Source organism: Panicum virgatum, chromosome 6K (assembly GCF_016808335.1).
Source record: "Panicum virgatum strain AP13 chromosome 6K, P.virgatum_v5, whole genome shotgun sequence".
Classification (NCBI taxonomy): Eukaryota; Viridiplantae; Streptophyta; class Magnoliopsida; order Poales; family Poaceae; genus Panicum; species Panicum virgatum.
In genome coordinates this window covers 42430260-42447781 of record NC_053141.1, presented here as the reverse complement: position 1 = coordinate 42447781, position 17522 = coordinate 42430260, and the positions used below count along the sequence as shown (strand labels likewise).

General features: G+C 48.3%; 1 protein-coding gene across 2 annotated transcripts; it reads right to left on the bottom strand.

Moving 5' to 3' along the window:
• Positions 1–209: 209 nt before the first annotated feature.
• On the bottom strand, positions 210–3231 carry LOC120713713 (F-box protein At-B-like). 2 transcript variants are annotated; one of them, XM_039999663.1, is made up of 4 exons: positions 2801–3231; positions 2472–2674; positions 2075–2180; positions 210–1756 (listed from the first exon to the last, which is right to left on the bottom strand). In XM_039999663.1, exons 1-4 carry the CDS (start codon positions 3032–3034, stop codon positions 509–511), a joined length of 1791 nt encoding a protein of 596 aa, XP_039855597.1. In that variant the 5' UTR covers positions 3035–3231; the 3' UTR covers positions 210–508. The 2 variants fall into 2 exon arrangements, with proteins under 2 accessions (XP_039855597.1, XP_039855596.1); XM_039999662.1 differs by having other exon boundaries at positions 210–1828; positions 2801–3130.
• Between the last annotated feature and the right edge of the window lie 14291 nt (positions 3232–17522).

Sequence of the window (17522 nt, the reverse complement as noted above, 5' to 3'; positions counted from 1 at the left end):
ACAGGCTCAACCCAGAATTGTCCAATAAACCTTAGCAAGGACGCAATGAATTGATTTTCAGTGTAAACAATCGCTTCTTTTCAAAAAAAAAAGAGAGTAAACAATCACTCAAACTAATCTTCATTATAAACAATCACACAAACGAAACTTATCAAGGGCATAATGAATGGTTTCTCATTGCAAGCATTGTAAACAATCACACAAAAATCTTCATTGTAAACAATCACACAAACGAAACTTACCAAGTACATAATGAATGGTTTCTCATTGCAAGCAATAACACACCACAAATGCTCTAGTTTAGTTTTGTTAAAGAATGAACAGAACATTACAACATAAACTCAAATGACTAACGCCACATCTACTGAAGAAAACAAATATCGGGATGGCACTTGTTGCTGCAGCCCATGTCACACACGTTGCCTCAGATTGTTAATCCTAGGTTAGTTTTTGTTAAAGAATGGACAGAGCATTACAACATTGACTTGAATGGCAAATAACAACACATCTACTGAAGGAAACGAATATCAGGATGGCACTTGTTCCTGCAGCCCATGTCGCACGCGTTGCCACAGATTGTCAATCCTGGCTTCCGCTCCAGAAGCTCTGCAACCGTTGGACTGCAGCCACGACGTTGAACCACATTCTTCCCGATGCCAAGCCACCGCAGGCCTCGAAACAATGGTGGCTCAAAGAGTCTCAGGAAGTTACGAGACAGCTTACTGCAGTAGGCTAGATCAAGCATTCTCAGGGAACATTTACTGGAGTCGCGGCTCATTGAACCTAGCACCTCAAGAGATGAATCAGTTATGAGGAGGCAGTTCCGCAGACACAGGCTGTTTATCTGCTCACAGTTCTTGGCGATCACTGTCACAGCTCGACATGATATTCTTGGTACATTCCCAATGTCAAGTGAGACTAAAGTTTTGTTGATGGTGCCAGTCCCACACAACAGTGAAGCTATTCCATTACTGCCGATCCTTCTGCACCCTCTCAAGCACAAAGAAGATATCAGGCATCTCCCATTTCCGAGTGCTGATAAACCAGCATCAGTGATATCAGCTCCAGCAAGATCCAGGAGAGTTAGCTTGGGAAGCTGTGAGATGGAAACCAAGCCAGAATCTGCAATGCTCTTGCAACCCGAAAGATCAAGAACCTTTAAGTTAGTGCAGGGTGCGAGAGATATTGCTGTATCACTTGTTAGGAGAGCACAATTAAGCAACCTCACTTCTGTGATGTTTGGGGCTGCCTTATCAAGATCAAGGCACGCCAAGTCTGACAAGCACAAGCCATTACTAACCTCAAATTTCTTCAGGTCCTTGCCAGAGTGGAGAAGGGCTGCATACCCTGCATCGCTTACTTTAGAAAACCCACTCAATCTAATGGCTCTGAGTTGCTTGCATCCTTCAGCAAGCATCAGTATCCCAAAGTCGTTCACCCGTCTGAAGTCACAGTAGCGACGTGTCAGAGATAAATGTCTCAAGTTGTGGCACAAGCCAAGTGCTTGAAGCCCGACATTGGTCAAATCTTCAGGCAAATTTGGTTGGGTAACAGGTTCATCTTCCAGGCAGAGTTCAACTAAGTTATGCACGTTACTGGTGATCAGCATAACAAGTTCATCTGTCATTGTGTCAAGAACTAAGGAGAGTGATTCCAAACTGTCAGTGACGTGTTTTGTCAGAGATGTGATTCTAGGGAAGACCGTCTTTGCCCGCGAATGAGACACAGGTTGCAGCAACAGTTCCTTGAGGTTACTCTGAAGAAAAGGCAATCCAGTTTCGGAATCAGCAGTGTGTGGATCTAGCAGAGGGAACTTCACCCAAAGAGTCTGTATTAAAGATTGAAAAAGACTTCTTAGACCCAGCAGCCAAATTAAATGAACTTCTTCCAAATCAATATCATTATTCAAAGGCTGTGGTTAATCTTATCTTATGCAATTTATTCTATACTTCGTCACCAGAAGATACTGAAACCAAACAAATTTTTTAATATACTATGTGGCATATTGCTACAAAACGGCCATGTTTTTATGCGAGGAAGAGTATCATATTCTTACAGGACAAATATTTCTCACCTCCAAGTAAATGCATCCCGCATAGATAGGTGCTAGGCAAGTACTGAATCCAGAATAACGAGAATATAGTACTTCTGGAGCAACTGCCACCTCCAGCTTCAGTGATCTGAATTTAAATACAGGTTAAACCATGCTCTAACTTCTCCTCATGTCTCACAACATGTATTAGCATGACATTTACTCTCTATGGCTTGAAAACAATGGACCAAAACTAAGTCATAACTTTTATGATTCCATTTCACCACAACAACCAACTAGAATAAACTGGGCAGGGCATAGCTCCTGATATTCCACCACAACAACTGACGAGAATAAACTGGGCAAGGCATAACTCCTGATGCAATCTTCTGAAGAATACATTCACTTGCATACACAAGGGCATAGACAATAACCATACCTTAAATCGCGGCATCTCTCACCAATAGCCATAAAGAAACTCAACGTGAACGAGCACTTCAGCAGCGAGAGCTCGCGGAGGCTACCCTTCGCGATGACAGAGGCAGAGGAGTCGTCGAGGAGGCTGCAATTGACGGTGAGGCTGCGGACCTCGCCATTCCCCTCGAGAATCCTGCTCAGGATCGCGTTCGACGGAGCAAATGCCTGCGATAGCGAGCGACCAAACCCCAGCGTTCAGGGGGAACCGTTTGGGAGGGTACGGCGGGACAGGGGCGGGTTGGGGGGGGGGGGGGGGGGGGGCGGATTGCGGGGCAGAGAGGGGAGTCTCACGGATAGGTCGATGGTTGTGATGGAGGAGATGGCGGCGGCGGCGGCGCCGTGGAGCGCCCGGCAGGACGCGGCGGCCGAGCAGGCGTCGTCCACCTCCAGCCGGCCGAGCACCTCCACCAGGAGCGCCTCGGGGAGCCTCTCAACCAGACCTTCACCTTCAGAGCTTCCGGAGGCCTCGCCGCGGGTGCAGCCTGCGTCGCCGGCGGCGGCGGCTCCTCGAGGTTTTCTCTTCATGGCTTGCTCCTCAGCCCCCGTTTGCTTTCGGGCATGGAGCGTGGACTCTGGATTGGAGAATTGCGGATTTGTGTTGTGGACAGAGATTCCCACGATATGCGACCCGACACCTTTGTCATTTTTGTAATCCTCTTGTTTCTCTCCTGCAAAAAAATATTTCTTTTTTCAAGAGATTTCTTGTCGAGTAAATGCGGAGAGGTCCAAGAGAATATCCATTAACTTCGAAAATATATTTTCAGATCCATAAACTTTAAGTCGTATACATAGCAGATCCACACCCCTTCATGTGGACAGGTATCGATGACATGGTGTGCTTATTGGATATCTTTATGAAAAAATTTCCTTTTTAGCTCTTTTAAAGTTGCCACTCCCTTCCTTGTTTTTTTCCTTCAAAACTTCCCTATGTGACCTCTTAACTTCATTCTTCTTTTTCTGACTCTTCCGTTAGTTTGAGTGCTAACGGTGTTAGCAGCAACACTAAAAAGACCATTTTACCGCTGTAGCCGTGCCTGACCTCTGCATCAGACGAACCTGCAGGTTCCCCTCAGGCCACACTTGCATGGAGCTCCACCACAGACGGAGCAGATGGCCCGGCCTCTGCGACACTCCCGGCCGGAGCAGGGCCGACAGTTGTGCCCCCGGCCAAGCAGAGTCGACGCCGCTGCCTTGGGCTGCACTGGCGGCCACCGCCGCGCCCCTGTCCTCCGCAACATGGGCGGCCACCGCCGTGCGCCCTGCCGGAACAGGGCCCGCCGCTGCCGTAGGGCATGACGCCGTCCCTCAGCCGGAGTAGGGCCCGACGGCGCTGTGCCCCTGGCTGGCGCAGGGCCCGCCGCCGCCGCGCCTCCGACCGGAGCAAGGCCGGCCGCCGCCGCCGTGCCCCTAGCCTGAGCGGGCATTGACAAGTGCTCCTCCTCCCGATCTGTTCCAGGCAAGGCTGGCTTAGAGGGGAGGGTAGCCAGGGCGACGGCTCGGGGCCTACAGAGCAGGGGCCCCTAAAATCTAGTATGTAGTACGTAGTAATACTTGGTCCAACTCGGAGTATACGAGCAGGCAGCCAGCCACGCAGGCAGTCACGCAGATCTTCCAGACTTCCGCATGAATTACTGATATTATTAGAATTTCTATCTTCCTTTTAATTACCGTCTTAAATTAAAAATAGTTGGCCTAAGAGCATCTCCAGCAGACTCCTAACCCCCCCACAAAAAAAACTACCACTATTGGGAAAAGAATTGGTTCATCAGTCTCCCAATAGTTCTCCCTTTCCCTAATATTTTTTTGTTCATCCCAATACTTCCTCTAAATCTCCCAATATAGAGGGGAACCCAACACCATCCCAATATATTGGGGAAAGTTAATTGTGAGACTATTGGAGATGCTCTAAGACCCTTCATAATGTGAGACTTGAGTGATGCTAAAAAAAGGAGAGAGAGAGGACTTGGGCATCACTCTACACACTATTGAAGATGATGCTTATGTCAAGCGATGCCAAAAAAAATGTGAAGCGGGGCAAGAACTTGCGCCGGTGCCAATTCTATTAAAAATTGTCTCATTGTCCTTGTCAGCTATCCTCGTCAACTGCCGCTCACAGCATGTCTCAGGTCTGGGAAGAAAAGCACTAAAAGCAATGCTATTTTATTTGATGTGGGTGCCAATACTACACCAAAACAGAATTACCTTGCAAGCATATTTGATAGCTTCGATGCTCATTCATCTGTAAACTACAGTTCGAAAGGTCGATGCCTACTCACTCACTTCGAGACTTTTTTTTAGTCACTACAAAGTTGTGGAGCGCTTAAAGTATTAGAGTATATTTGGGATATCTCTATAATAGGTAGGTTAGGATTGTATCCGGACTCTACCATACCGTAGGAGGCTTGCCCTCCAAGTCATGTACCCCAATATATACCGGCCTAGGCCTCAATGCAATACAATCATCCATTACACCAATTATATTATTCTATATGGTACCATGAGTTTAGGTATCCGATCTATGCGGCGCCGCCGCAACTGTTCTTCACACACTGTCGGCCGTCTCTCGCAGTGCACGTCCAGCGCGCCTCCTCGACGGCCCTCTGGCGCGTCCTCGGGAAGATCGCTCCATGATCTCCGCCGGGGCCGCACCCCTGTTTAGGCGGCGGTTGCTATTGATCCGTCGCCACCATCTGGCTCGTGCCTTCATCCCCGACGCGCTACTAGGTCTAGCAAACCCAGTACTCGCCTAGGCCTTGGCAGTTTGATGGCGTCATCTTCGCTTCGTCCTCGACGCATCGCTGTCTTCGTCTACGGCGCCACCACTGTTTGGTGCCCCCTTGCGCGCCAGCGGCTTCATGTGTGGCTACCTCTGCATCGGCTTCCTCGACAGCTACGTCGACCACGGCTACCCTACGCACGACATCCTCGACCATTGCTATTCACCCTCTAGCTCGGCTACCTCGACATCGGCACAATGGGCTATCATCCGCATGAGGCTTCGCCAATTTCTCTCCAGTCATAGCATTCATACTGCACCGACGTTAAGTCTGCGGGGAGATGTCAGTCCGTTGGTTTCTATCTTCGGCTTCTTCTCCAGTCTCACCGTTTGTAGTGCTCCCGCTGTGATTGGAGGGGGAGGGGGGGATATTAGAGTATATTTGGGATATCTCTATAATAGGTAGGTTAGGATTGTATCCGGACTCTACCATATCGTAGGAGGCTTGCCCTCCAAGTCATGTACCCCAATATATATCGGCCTAGACCTCAATGCAATGCAATCGTCCATTACACTAATTATATTATTCTACATAAAGGGCCCATAATGTCTGGCTCGCCCTGAGCCATTAAAAACCATGAGCCGGCCCTGGTTCCAGGGGGCTAGTCTCATGGGAGGAAATTGATTCAGCGCAGAGAGGTCAGTTGCTCCTCAATGTCCTTGAATCAAGGGTATTTTGGTGACTTCACATAAAATCTGACAATGGGCCCTACATATTTGACGGCAATCACTAACGGAAGTGGAGAAAAGGCCAGAAAAGAGAGGAAACGAAGTTAAGGGATCATATAAGAAAGTTTTGAAAAAAAGAGGCCAAGAAAGAAAGAGACAACTTTAAAAGGGACAAATAAGGAATTTTCTCTATCTTTATCTGTCATCCATCACCCTCTCTCTTTCTTTTGGTAGGGGCATTTCATCAAGCACGTTGTGGATGAGATGAGCTGCTCCACGTCACCGTCGAACTCCTGCCAGATGTCGCCAGCGACCACTGTTGATTGTCATTATTTCCCATTTTGACCGTCAACTTTTCGGAAATAACATGAGCTTTACACCATGTTCAATACACATTTTTATTTATTTCTAACAAGTGCAATAAGTTTTGGATGAGTTGTAGATGAAGGAACTAATATACCAAAAATGAGCCAAAATTGGAAAAAACCCAGACCGACCAGCCTCACCTAGGCCGGCCGGCCAGGCACCTCAACTAAGTGTGCCAAGTATTTTGTTCCAAGAGTGAATAAACACACTCACATTGCCACTAAACCGTCGACTTCAAGTTGGTTTGATCAAATAGACCGAAATGCCTAGCACATGGATTGAAGGACCAACCTACATCACTTACCTTGATCTTTTGGCCTGGAACCGCCTCTCCGCACTTCATATACATGTTGATCAAGAATTGGTGAGATGAAGGGCCGAGACGTGCCGACCCAGGCCTGCTTGCCTACAAATTTCAGCAACCATCCACCGTCATTTAGAGAAGATCAGAAGCATCCACAAGAAGGTCAGCGCCAAATGGCAAAAATCCCAGGCCGACCGGCCTATGAGAGGCCGATCGGCCCCACTTTGCAGCGCCTCATGGTCAACTTCGCATGGAAGTTACATCAACCGCCATAGTGGCTTACAACACACACGCCCGCCTCGTACTGATTTGGAGCACTATAAATAGAGAGCAACACCCTCACTCTCAACACACACCAAAGAAGTTCTCTCTTCTCACTTTTATTTTCTAGTATAGGTTAGGTAGTATGAGTTAGAATCGAGTCTGAGATTGTCTTAGGATTCTGGAGTCGTCATCGGAAATCGGGTATAAGCTCTTGTATCTTTTCCTTTGATGTTTATTAATATAAATTATCTTCTTTATCTTTTCGAGTTAGCTTTATTTTCCGCATTTATTTATCTTCCCAAGTTATCTTGCTTGAGTGCGGAAGTAATACCTCTAGCTTAGGCTTTGTTGTCTATCTTGTTTATTGAGATCTTATCTTACGGGTTTTCTCGCCCGGACTAGGGGGCTTAAGAGAAATCCTAACACCGAGTATGGATGTGGTGTCTGAGCTCAGTGTTAGATACAAAGTGTGTTCCACCCCACAGTAGCACTGTGGTAGGTGGCAGATGGTGACAACCCTGTCCGTCCTTTGTAGTCCACCACGTTCGGGTGCTTTCATAGCAGTAGTTGCCGACTGCCGTTGGACTCCCTTCTCACCCCAGTCTGAGTCCTTCCCTGAGGCCACCGAAGTAAGCTCTAGGTTCTCGATAACTAGTTAGAATTAAGGTTTAGTCTCAGAGAGGCTAACTCGATAGTTTAGAAGTGTTTTAGGAATCTTTCTCGCTCGTTATTCTTCCAACTGCTTACCTCTCTAAGGATTAGAGTCTCCTGTGTCAAACGGTTATCGCTTGGCCATTATCTTATCTATCTTATCCGGCTTACCCACTAAGTTAGTCGGTTGATATCTCTAGTAAAGTTTCTCATACGATTCTTCTATACTATTTATCCATAGTGCTTCCCTGAGAAAATTATGATACCTTGGAATACTCCAAAGTAAAGTGCTACAACAGTGATTCTGTGCGCTTGTAGAGTACATTTTTCTATTGGGCTTAAGAAATGCCAATAAGCATTTCTGGCATTGTTGGCGGGGAAGCAATTGGCTAAAGATATCATCGATGAGTTTGACAAAATTTACTAATTTGTCACCGCTAATTTTAGCTGGATTACCATTGCTCTCGGTATCTTTGTGATTTCTGCATAGCAGTGCATGACCAGTTTCGATCTACCATATCGCTTTAACTCAGATCCAGTAAGAATTAGGTGAATTGTTTGGCGCATAGTCTTCCTGCTAGAAGAAATTTTCTTAGGATCACGGTTTGACAACACCAGCTTCAATACCCATGGCTCAGAAGACACTCTGTCAATTCTCAGCCCCATCCAAGCCATATCCCTACTAGACTGACCAATGATCAAGGCACTGATGGCTTTGAGATAAAGACCGGGCTTGTCAACATGGTCCAAGCAAGTCCCTTCTGCGGAAAGGCATCAGAGGATGCCAACGCTCATTTGAAGAATTTTTTGAAAGTGAGCAACATAATCAACCCAAAAGGCACTACAATGGATAGTGTTCTTCTTCGACTGTTCCCATTCTCTTTGCTTGGGAAAGGTTCTACACCAACAAAGGCGCATTCAACACTTGGGATGCATGCTCCAATGCTTTTCTGGTCAAGTACTTCCCAGTGGGCAAAACCAACGCCCTTCGGAATAGGATTTTTAGTTTTCAACAACTCAAGGATGAGACAGTCTCAAAATCCTAGGAACGTCTTCAATAATACATTGCAGCATGCCCACATCACGACATGAAAGAATGATTTATAATTCAGAACTTCTTTCATGGCCTGAACCAATGATCGCAAGATCACATGGACGCAGCAGTGGGAGGAGCATTCCTCTCTCTCGATTGTAGGAGCTAGGGCGCTCATCAACAAGGTTGCCTCCAACCAGAGTTGGAAGGGAGTTAGGCAGCCGGCCCATGCAAAAGGGATACATGAAATCGACAGTGTCGATATACTAGTAGCCAAGATGGATCTTCTGATGAAAAAGTTAGAATCTTCACACTAGGAGGTTAACCATTCTATGAAGTCTTGGATGACATGTGAGAAATGTGACAATCTGGGCACTCGGGCAAATCTTGCCCGTTTACTCAAGAGGATGTAAACATCATTGGGAACGCCAATCCCAATAACTCAGACAACCATCCTCAGCAAGATTGGAATTCCAGGCCCGACCTCCCCTTTGGCCATAAGCAAGGTAACAATGTTAATAATAGTATTCAGCCTTCGCTTAAAGACCTAGTGTACGTCCAGAAACACATTAACAACAACGTTACTAAGAAATTTCTTGCTGATAATAAATTTTTTAAGTCTTTGGCTGCACAACTAGAGAGGCTTAACCCTGTTATTGAAAATCTGCTGAGCTTCAATAAAATGATAGAAACTCGAGTGGCTCAGCTAGCCTCATCCTGCCTTAACCATAACACGGGGAAGCTACTCGGGTAACCGAGAGTGTCGAAGGAAAATGTGAATGCGGTAACTACGCAGACAACACAATCCGCACATAAACCACCTCTCCCGCAAGATACAGGAACACGGCGGAAGACTGTAACCACCAAGAATACCGAACTTGTTGACGCAAAAATCAACACACTGGAATCCGAGGGCAAGGGTTCGCCAAGCTCCAGAAAGTCAACCAAGCGTGCCCGTCAATTTGACCTGTAATTGACAAGGGATAAAACAAAGTCAAATTCGAGAGCGTATCGGCTAGGATTCTGAATATCTCTCACACAGGCTCTACCGATACGAAGATGACAAAAGAATATTAAATGCGGGTGCGTAATAAACGAGCGCATTGGCAGGTTCAGCCGATGCAGAAAACGATAAAACCAGCTTAGAATAGCCGATTGCACGTGTAAAACAAGATCTAAGCTACAAATGTGTAACTCAGATAATATAAGCTTGAAACAGATCTAAACCGTCTTTTAAGATAACAAAGTATTACTGCAAGGCCTAAAGCCGATAGAATATGCTTCTAAGTGGATAGATGTGATAATAGCCAAAAACATAGGAAAAAACCTACAATCTAGCTAATATTGATAAATTGTGAATAAATCTAGACGAGAAAACAACGATGCGCCCGGGATTAAAGCCTAGATAAACTCGATAACTTTTGAATAGATTTGAACGAAGCCACAACGATACGCCTGGTAGCTAAAGCTCAAATATACTCGGTAAAACGAAAACTAACCAGCAAACCAAGTCGCTGGAATGTGAGGCGTCTGTTGACGCTCACTAACGGTCATTTTCAGGCGTCAACTTGATCAGAAAATCATGAGAGTTTGCATTTCTTACATGCATCCTTATCTAGTAAAGTCCCTAAACCACACTTTTTTTTAGAAAATGCAAGTTGTGTTTTGGAGCTAATATGCAGGCTACAAGCACACTTTGGCCCAATATAAAATCACAGAAAATATCAGAGCGACGATTCAGGCTCAAATGGACCAAGTGTAGCCCAAGAACCAACCCAAATGCAATCCAGGCAAGGCAAGCCCCAGCATTCAACTAAGAGGAGGCCCCAGACAGCCTGCCAGAAGAAGATGGGGGCGGTTGTCACCACTGGCAGGCCGCCGACCTACCAGGTCGGCCGGCCTGGCCCGTGGGTCCCACCACCTCAACTTTGCCACGTGTCGCCTCCTCACTGGTTGCTCAAGTCAGTTCTGCAAGCTTCACCCCGTGGCTCTCTGCTATAAATACAAAGGGGGTGGAGAATAGAACACACACACACACACCACACTTCCTCTCCTCTCTTGCTCATCTTGCATAATCTTTAGGTCTAGTGGAGTTTAGGAGAAGTCTAGGAGTCTTCGAGTCACCGTATTTGCTTGAGAGTCTGGTATGGGTTCATCTCTAGCTCTCTCTTGTAATATTCGATTGTTTGTAATAGAATTAGACTATGGTTACCGATATCTGCTCGAAGTATGTTCTGAGTTATCGGATATATACTTCTTGATATGGTTGCGTTATTGTTCAATACTTGCATTGCATGATCACCCTATGCTTGAGATGGTTAGTATTTCGTGCTTAGAACTCTATCAATTGCTCCGGTATTCATATGTTTGCTCCAGTGTGATGTCTGTCCATCCGGAAGTTGGGGGCTCCGCGCGGGACACTAGAGTATCCCTTACTAGTGTGGACATGGTGTCTAGATTAGCTAAGAGTTGCTGGACGTCAGGTATACTCACGGTTTGTAGAGGTAGCCGGCAGGTGGTGACAGCCCTGTCCGAGCCCGAGTAATCCTCCACGTCCGGTATGGGGGGTAGGAGGTACATAAAGCCGCCGGGGTGTACGGGCTCCTCCCATTGCTTCGATAGCGGTCTCCCTGTTGTGTAGTTTAATCTCTGACGATCTAACCAATGAGATAGTATATATATAGCTAGCCTAGCAGAGTTGACTCGAGCTCTAGCTTCTGCCTTGCTCAGAACATACTTTTTTTAGATTACATAGTACAACTCAGACATTCACAATGCACGCACACTCACACCCCTATGAACACATGTACGCAAACTCTACCCTATGAGCATCTTTGAAGACTGAGCCGGCAAATCCTCGAGATTGACGAAGTCACCACAAGCGTCTCGCTGTCGACAGGAACTTCGCCTACCACTTAATGCACAACGCCGTTAAATTTCAGAATATTCGCTCCCTTTTGGAGTCGAACCCATGACCTTAGATGCTATCGAGATTCTTGTAACCATTAGACTACATGCCGTTTCGCTACCTCCATATACTAGGATGTTCGTTAGGTAAATTCTGCACCTTCTTTACTGAGCGCTTTACTTGTTTTTTCTTTATCGTTAGGTCTTGATAGCCATTGCCATCATGAAAATAAAACTATTTGATATTTCGTCAGTCTTGGTACAACATGTTAGAAAAAAGAGATAAAACTAATGAAGGAGCTGTGCAACTATATTTGCCGTCCTCATAATTGTTCAGAGAGTGCGCCTAATCCGTTACTGAACTATATATCCAATCAAGCGAGCTGAACTTATGTTGTCAGGATAACCCTCTCTTTTTATAAAATACTGATACGTGACACTATAAATAAGCCTAGTTTATGAAAAAATTTGGAACTCATTTTGGGAGTAGTTGATGTGGGTCATAAATCAAGTTGTCACCTGATAGTGTTGGCTTCGTTTTTCTTTTGCTACAAGTGTGGGAAGGATTTTTTCCTTCCTATTGCAACGCACGGGCATAGTTGCTATTTTATATACCTATTTCTAAAGCGAGTAAGATTTCTATCTCAATTTCTAGTTTGGTCCGTCTTGTGTCATTGACATATGGGTCTTAGTTCATCTCATATGCAAGTCGAACAAGTTCTCCATCCACGACTCGATCACGTATATCCTTATACCCTAAAATACGAACAACTATACATGTTCGATACCTATACTAACTTTGTTCGTATCACGTATGAGTGCATATATGTGATCAGAATTCTAATAAAAGCCCGAACAAATTAATCTGAATCAAAATAGAAAACTGGGCAATTAATCAAGATCTCACACGACCGCGATACGATTTGTACACGTAGTGAAAGAGCAAAAATTGTTGGAATTTATTCAATAATTCAATAGAAAAAAAATTAAAACCCACTACTAATGCTAGGGAATCATGGGGAGGTAAATATTGGAATTTGAGGAGAGTGATGGCTGAGTTGTTATTGGTGATTAAAATAGAGGATTGATGACTGGTTAATGGTGCAAATTTATGGCCATTGTTGCACCTAAAAAGCGTCTAGGTTCGTTGAATCTGAGTGTGCCGCGCAGCTATATAAACCAGCCCCCTCTCCTCTCATTCTCACACAACTCAAGCACTCTCTCAGATACTCGTGCTAAGGAGACCACTCCCTTCTCATCCTGTTGCTTTCTGCATTACCATCGCTAGCACTGCGCGCACAGTTCTGGTGAGAGCAAGCCTCCGAAACCTCTGCACGCTGAAGATCCTGCTCGGGATAGCGGGCAATCAGATTTTTGGGGAGCGTTTTGACGCGGTGCTCGCTCCTTGAGCGACAACGTCGTCTACATCCTGGTGGCGTGAACGACTACTTCGTCTACATTCTGGTGGTGTGAACGACTACTTCGTCTACTTTCTGGTGGCCGTTCGTGGGACTGCACTGCGAACAACTTCCTACATCAATTTCGTACGGCTATATCGAACAAGGCCAGTCGAATAGTATGATTATTCCAGATGGTAACGACGCAACTAGTGCCTCCGGCACTAGTCCCATCTCGGGTACATTCTAAACCATCTGTAGTTTATTATCTTGTTCATGTTTTTAGTGAGATTAACATGAACACCAGCACATATTTTATTATCACTGGATCACTAAGTTATGTTATGGAATTTCTAATAATATTTGGAATTAAAATATACCAAAATCTGCCTATTTTTCTAACAAAAACATTGACGGTCTCATGTAGATCTGGGTAAAGTTTATATTATCCGTAGCAACTCACGGGCACTATGCTAGTATACATTCTGTCATGGTGTGGCAAACCACAGCCGGGTGGCGGAATGCACATGCCTAAGCCCAGAGGGTGAGTACTCGGGGGTTATCTAGGACTAGTTCGATCTCGCTCAAGAACACGATGAACACAGCCGGGTTAGAGTGGTTCGGGCCGCTGGAGCGTAATACCCTACGTCCACTGTGTGCTGTATTGCATGAGTCTGGATGAGCTCGGAGAGAGCTTGGTCTGTGTGTGTGCTCGAGAGAGCTTGTCCTGTGCAGCGAGCGCCTCCCTTTTATATCTCAAGGGAGGCACGTACATGACCGTTGGGTCCCCGACAGGTGGGCCCCAAATGATGTAGTATAAGATAACGTACTGTTCATACATTATGGCGTTGCAGGTCAAGGAGATCTCATCCCCGGATTTCCCTGGTTTGTCCGTGGGAATCTTCCGACCGGCGTGCTTTGCCCTGTCTTGTCAAAACGGCCCAAGGGTGTAGCGTGCGGCGTTGCCTGCAGCGTAGCTGAACGGCCATGTAGCTTGCGGCGTAGGCGGCATGATGGAAAAGTGTCATGCCGTCGTATCCATTTAATACGGCAGACGGGCTCTGCGTGGATACGACACAGGTGGCTGCACTGTGTACCTCGGTAATACACGGTCTACAGTGAGACCTGACAAAGGCTGCCCCGCGTACCGTGGCGGCAGAGCGCGCCTCAACCACCCACATTAAATGCGGTGGGTGGGCGAGCCTTCCAGTGGAAGACCCGCGCCCGCGCCCGCGCCTGCGGGACACGTGGAGCCTCCGGACCCCCCGGCGGTATGCTGGCTCTACGCGCGTGGGAGGTCCGGACAGACGTGGGGAGGTCCCAGACCCCTATGTGGGGTCCAGGCCCTCGGCCGTTGGTTCGGAGCTTCCCCTCCTCAGGGACACGTGGCGTCACCGGACCCGTCCCAGAGCTGGGAGCGGGTCCGGGGCTGTTGGCCCGGTGAGGTAGGAGCCTGACCCGTGGGGCCCGGCAGCTCCGTCCCTTATGGCGTAGGCGCGGATGACTATGCGAGTCCTGCCTTGCTGCAGTAGAAGTGGGTATCCCTGCTACAGGGTACCGACAGTGGCCCCTGGGCCCACCTCGAGAGAGGTGACGAACCCACAGGTGGGGCCACTACTGCGATTTGGCTTTGCATAACTTGAAGCCTCTTACTGCAGGAGTCTTGTCCGGCCTTGACCATCCATCGGGTTTTTCATTGCCTCATCGCATCGCAACGGCTTACTGACTCGTGGCCCCCACGCACAGTGGTTCACCTAGTCACGCGTGCGACGCTCGGCATTGTTGCGGCCGGAGTAAACGGGATATTTACCACCGGCGCAGTTCCCGAAAAGCTTGGTCATGCCAGCGCTTAATGCGCGCACGTCAGCTCAGCTTCCGCCTCGCTTCGCGCGCGGGCAACGGTTCAGATCCCGCCTTTTCACACCTTTTGTTTGTTACCCCACTCTCCCTGACAGGCGGGCCTAGGCCCCCTGGTAGGTAGGCTGAATGTTTTGAGGCTAGCTATCACCGGTCAAGGCTTAACCTGCGTACCACTCAAAGTCAAAACTTAGTAGCAGGCCCGCGGGACCTATTCTGGACCGTCCCCCAGGCTAGTACGAGGTCTGGAGCACCGGATGCACAGGTCCAGGCAGTTCAATGCTTGTTACAGGGTGGTGGAGTGTGTAGGCTTTGGGTATGGAACTGGCTAAGTGGCTACACAGGACTCCGGACCACCCCAGGAAACAAGCACCCTCTCTCTAGAGCAGATCCTTAGGGGTCCGGACCCCTCTCCCTGCAGCAAGGGGGTCCGGACCTGTACGGTAGTCCAGCAACTCAATACAGATCTTAGCTGTAGCGACCAGGGTGGAAGTCCGCGCGGGGGTTAGAAAAGTAAAATCTCGAGAATTGAAATGCGAAATTAAATTTTAACACAAAGACAGAACTGGGAGCAAATCTTTCCTTTGCAACTTGATATACATGGCTTGCGCGATGGATGCCAGAGGCCGGGTTTATGAGGGCGGACCTCTACCGCTCTGGACCGCGCGTTAATGCTAGCCGACGGTGCGATGGGTGCCAGAGGCCGGGTTTACGATGGCGGACCTCCACCGCTCTGGGCCGCACGCTAATTCTATCTTATTACAAAGGAAAAATTCATTTCCTTGCTCTGCCTAAGTGTAAAACTTACGCAGATGCTCTATATACCATGGGTTGGGCAGCGACACCCCATCTTCTGTGGCAAGGCTAACGCATCCGGGCCGACATACTTCTGTAACCTTGAAGGGCCCCTCCCAGCTGGGGGAGAGTTTGTGGAGCCCTGCTCGGTTCAAGATCCGTCTCAGGATGAGGTCGCCAGCCCGGAGCTCCCTACTGTGCACGAACCATTGATGATAGCGCCTGAGCGCCTAGTTGTAGCGTGCATTTCGGATTGATGCTCGCCACCTTCGTTCATCAACAAAGTCCACATCGTCACGCCGCAGCTGTTCCTGCATGGATTTGTCAAAAACCTGGACCCATGGTGAGCCCAGGTGAATTTCCGGGGGAAGGCATGCTTCAGCCCCGTAGACCAGGAAGAATGGAGTCTCCCCGGTGGCTCGGTTGGGTGTGGTCCGGTTGCCCCATAGCACGCACGGAAGCTTATCAACCCATTTGGCACCATGCTTCTTCAAGCAGTTGTAGGTGCGGGTCTTGAGTCCCTTGAGGATTTCTTTATTCGCTCTCTCGACCTGTCCATTGCTGCTGGGATGTGCCACGGACGCAAAGCATAGCTGGATGCCGATGTCCTCGCAGTACTCTTGGAAGAGTCTGCTTTTGAATTGGGTCCCGTTGTCCGCGATGATGCGGTTTGGGACGCCAAATCTACACACAATGGACTTGAGGAATGCGACTGCTGATTTCTTAGTGATATTCACAACAGGGGTAACCTCCGGCCACTTTGTGAACTTGTCGATGGTGACGTAGAGGAACCGGTACCCCGCCGACGGCCCGGGGGAACGGCCCCAGGATATCCACGCCCCATACGGCGAATGGCCATGAGGGCAGGATCATTTGCAGAGATTGAGCCGGTGTGTGTACTTGCTTTGCATGGAACTGGCATGCTTTGCAGGACTTTACCAGCTCAGCCGCATCCTGGAGTGCTGTCGGCCAGTAGAAGCCATGCCAAAAGGCCTTACCAACAAGCGTGCGAGATGAGGAATGACTTCCACACTCGCCTCCATGGATCTCCGCGAGCAAATCGTGGCCCTCTTCCTGGGAAATGCACCGCATGAGGATACCATTGGCACCACGGCGGTAGAGATCCCCTTCTACCACCGCGTAGCGTTTAGCCAATCGTACTATGCGCTCAGCGGACACATCGTCATCAGGAAGGATATTGTCTTTCAGGTAGTCCCGGATCTTGGAGATCCATGCATCGGGAGCTCCCTGAGCAGGTGGGAGTGGCTCTATGAGGTCTCCAGGATCCTTAACAGAGCTCACAACCCAGGGCGGGCACCACAGGTGGAATACCGCCGAGACCGCTAGCTTCGAGGTGCTAGCTTGATCCCCTTCAGCCAGTTCGGCAGGCTGGGCGGTTGGTCTCAGCAACCGTCTTTCGAAGACGCCCTCGGCACGGTTGCCCAGGTAGATGCTCTCACGGAGAGATCATCTGCTGCTAAGTTGAGTTCACGGGGAACATGTTGCAGTTCCAAGGCATCGAAGTCCTTCTCAAGCTTCCTCACGTGGATGAGGTATGCCGTGAGCTGGGGATTGTTACAGCTGCAGTCCCCTCGGACCTGCTTGATGATTAGCTGAGACTCCCCCTTCACCAGAAGCTGTCGGACCCCCAGAGACAAGGCTTGTGTCAGGCCGAAGATCAAAGCTTCATACTCCGCCATGTTGTTGGTGGCCTTGAACTCAAGGTGCACCATGTACTTCTGCTGATCTCCGTTTGGGTCGATGAGGACCACACCAGCACCAGCCCACTTCTTGCGAATGGACCCATCGAAGAAGAGTGTCCAGTGGGGCTCGGTGAAGACTGGTGTCCTGATTTCCGGCTCTGGGGTCCGGCATTGAGGTCCGGTCCCCCAGAATTGCTTGGGGAAGGAGTCTATTCCGCTATGAAATCAGCCAGGATCTGGTTCTTGACTGCATGGCGAGGCTGGAAGTCCAGATGGAACTCAGCCAACTCT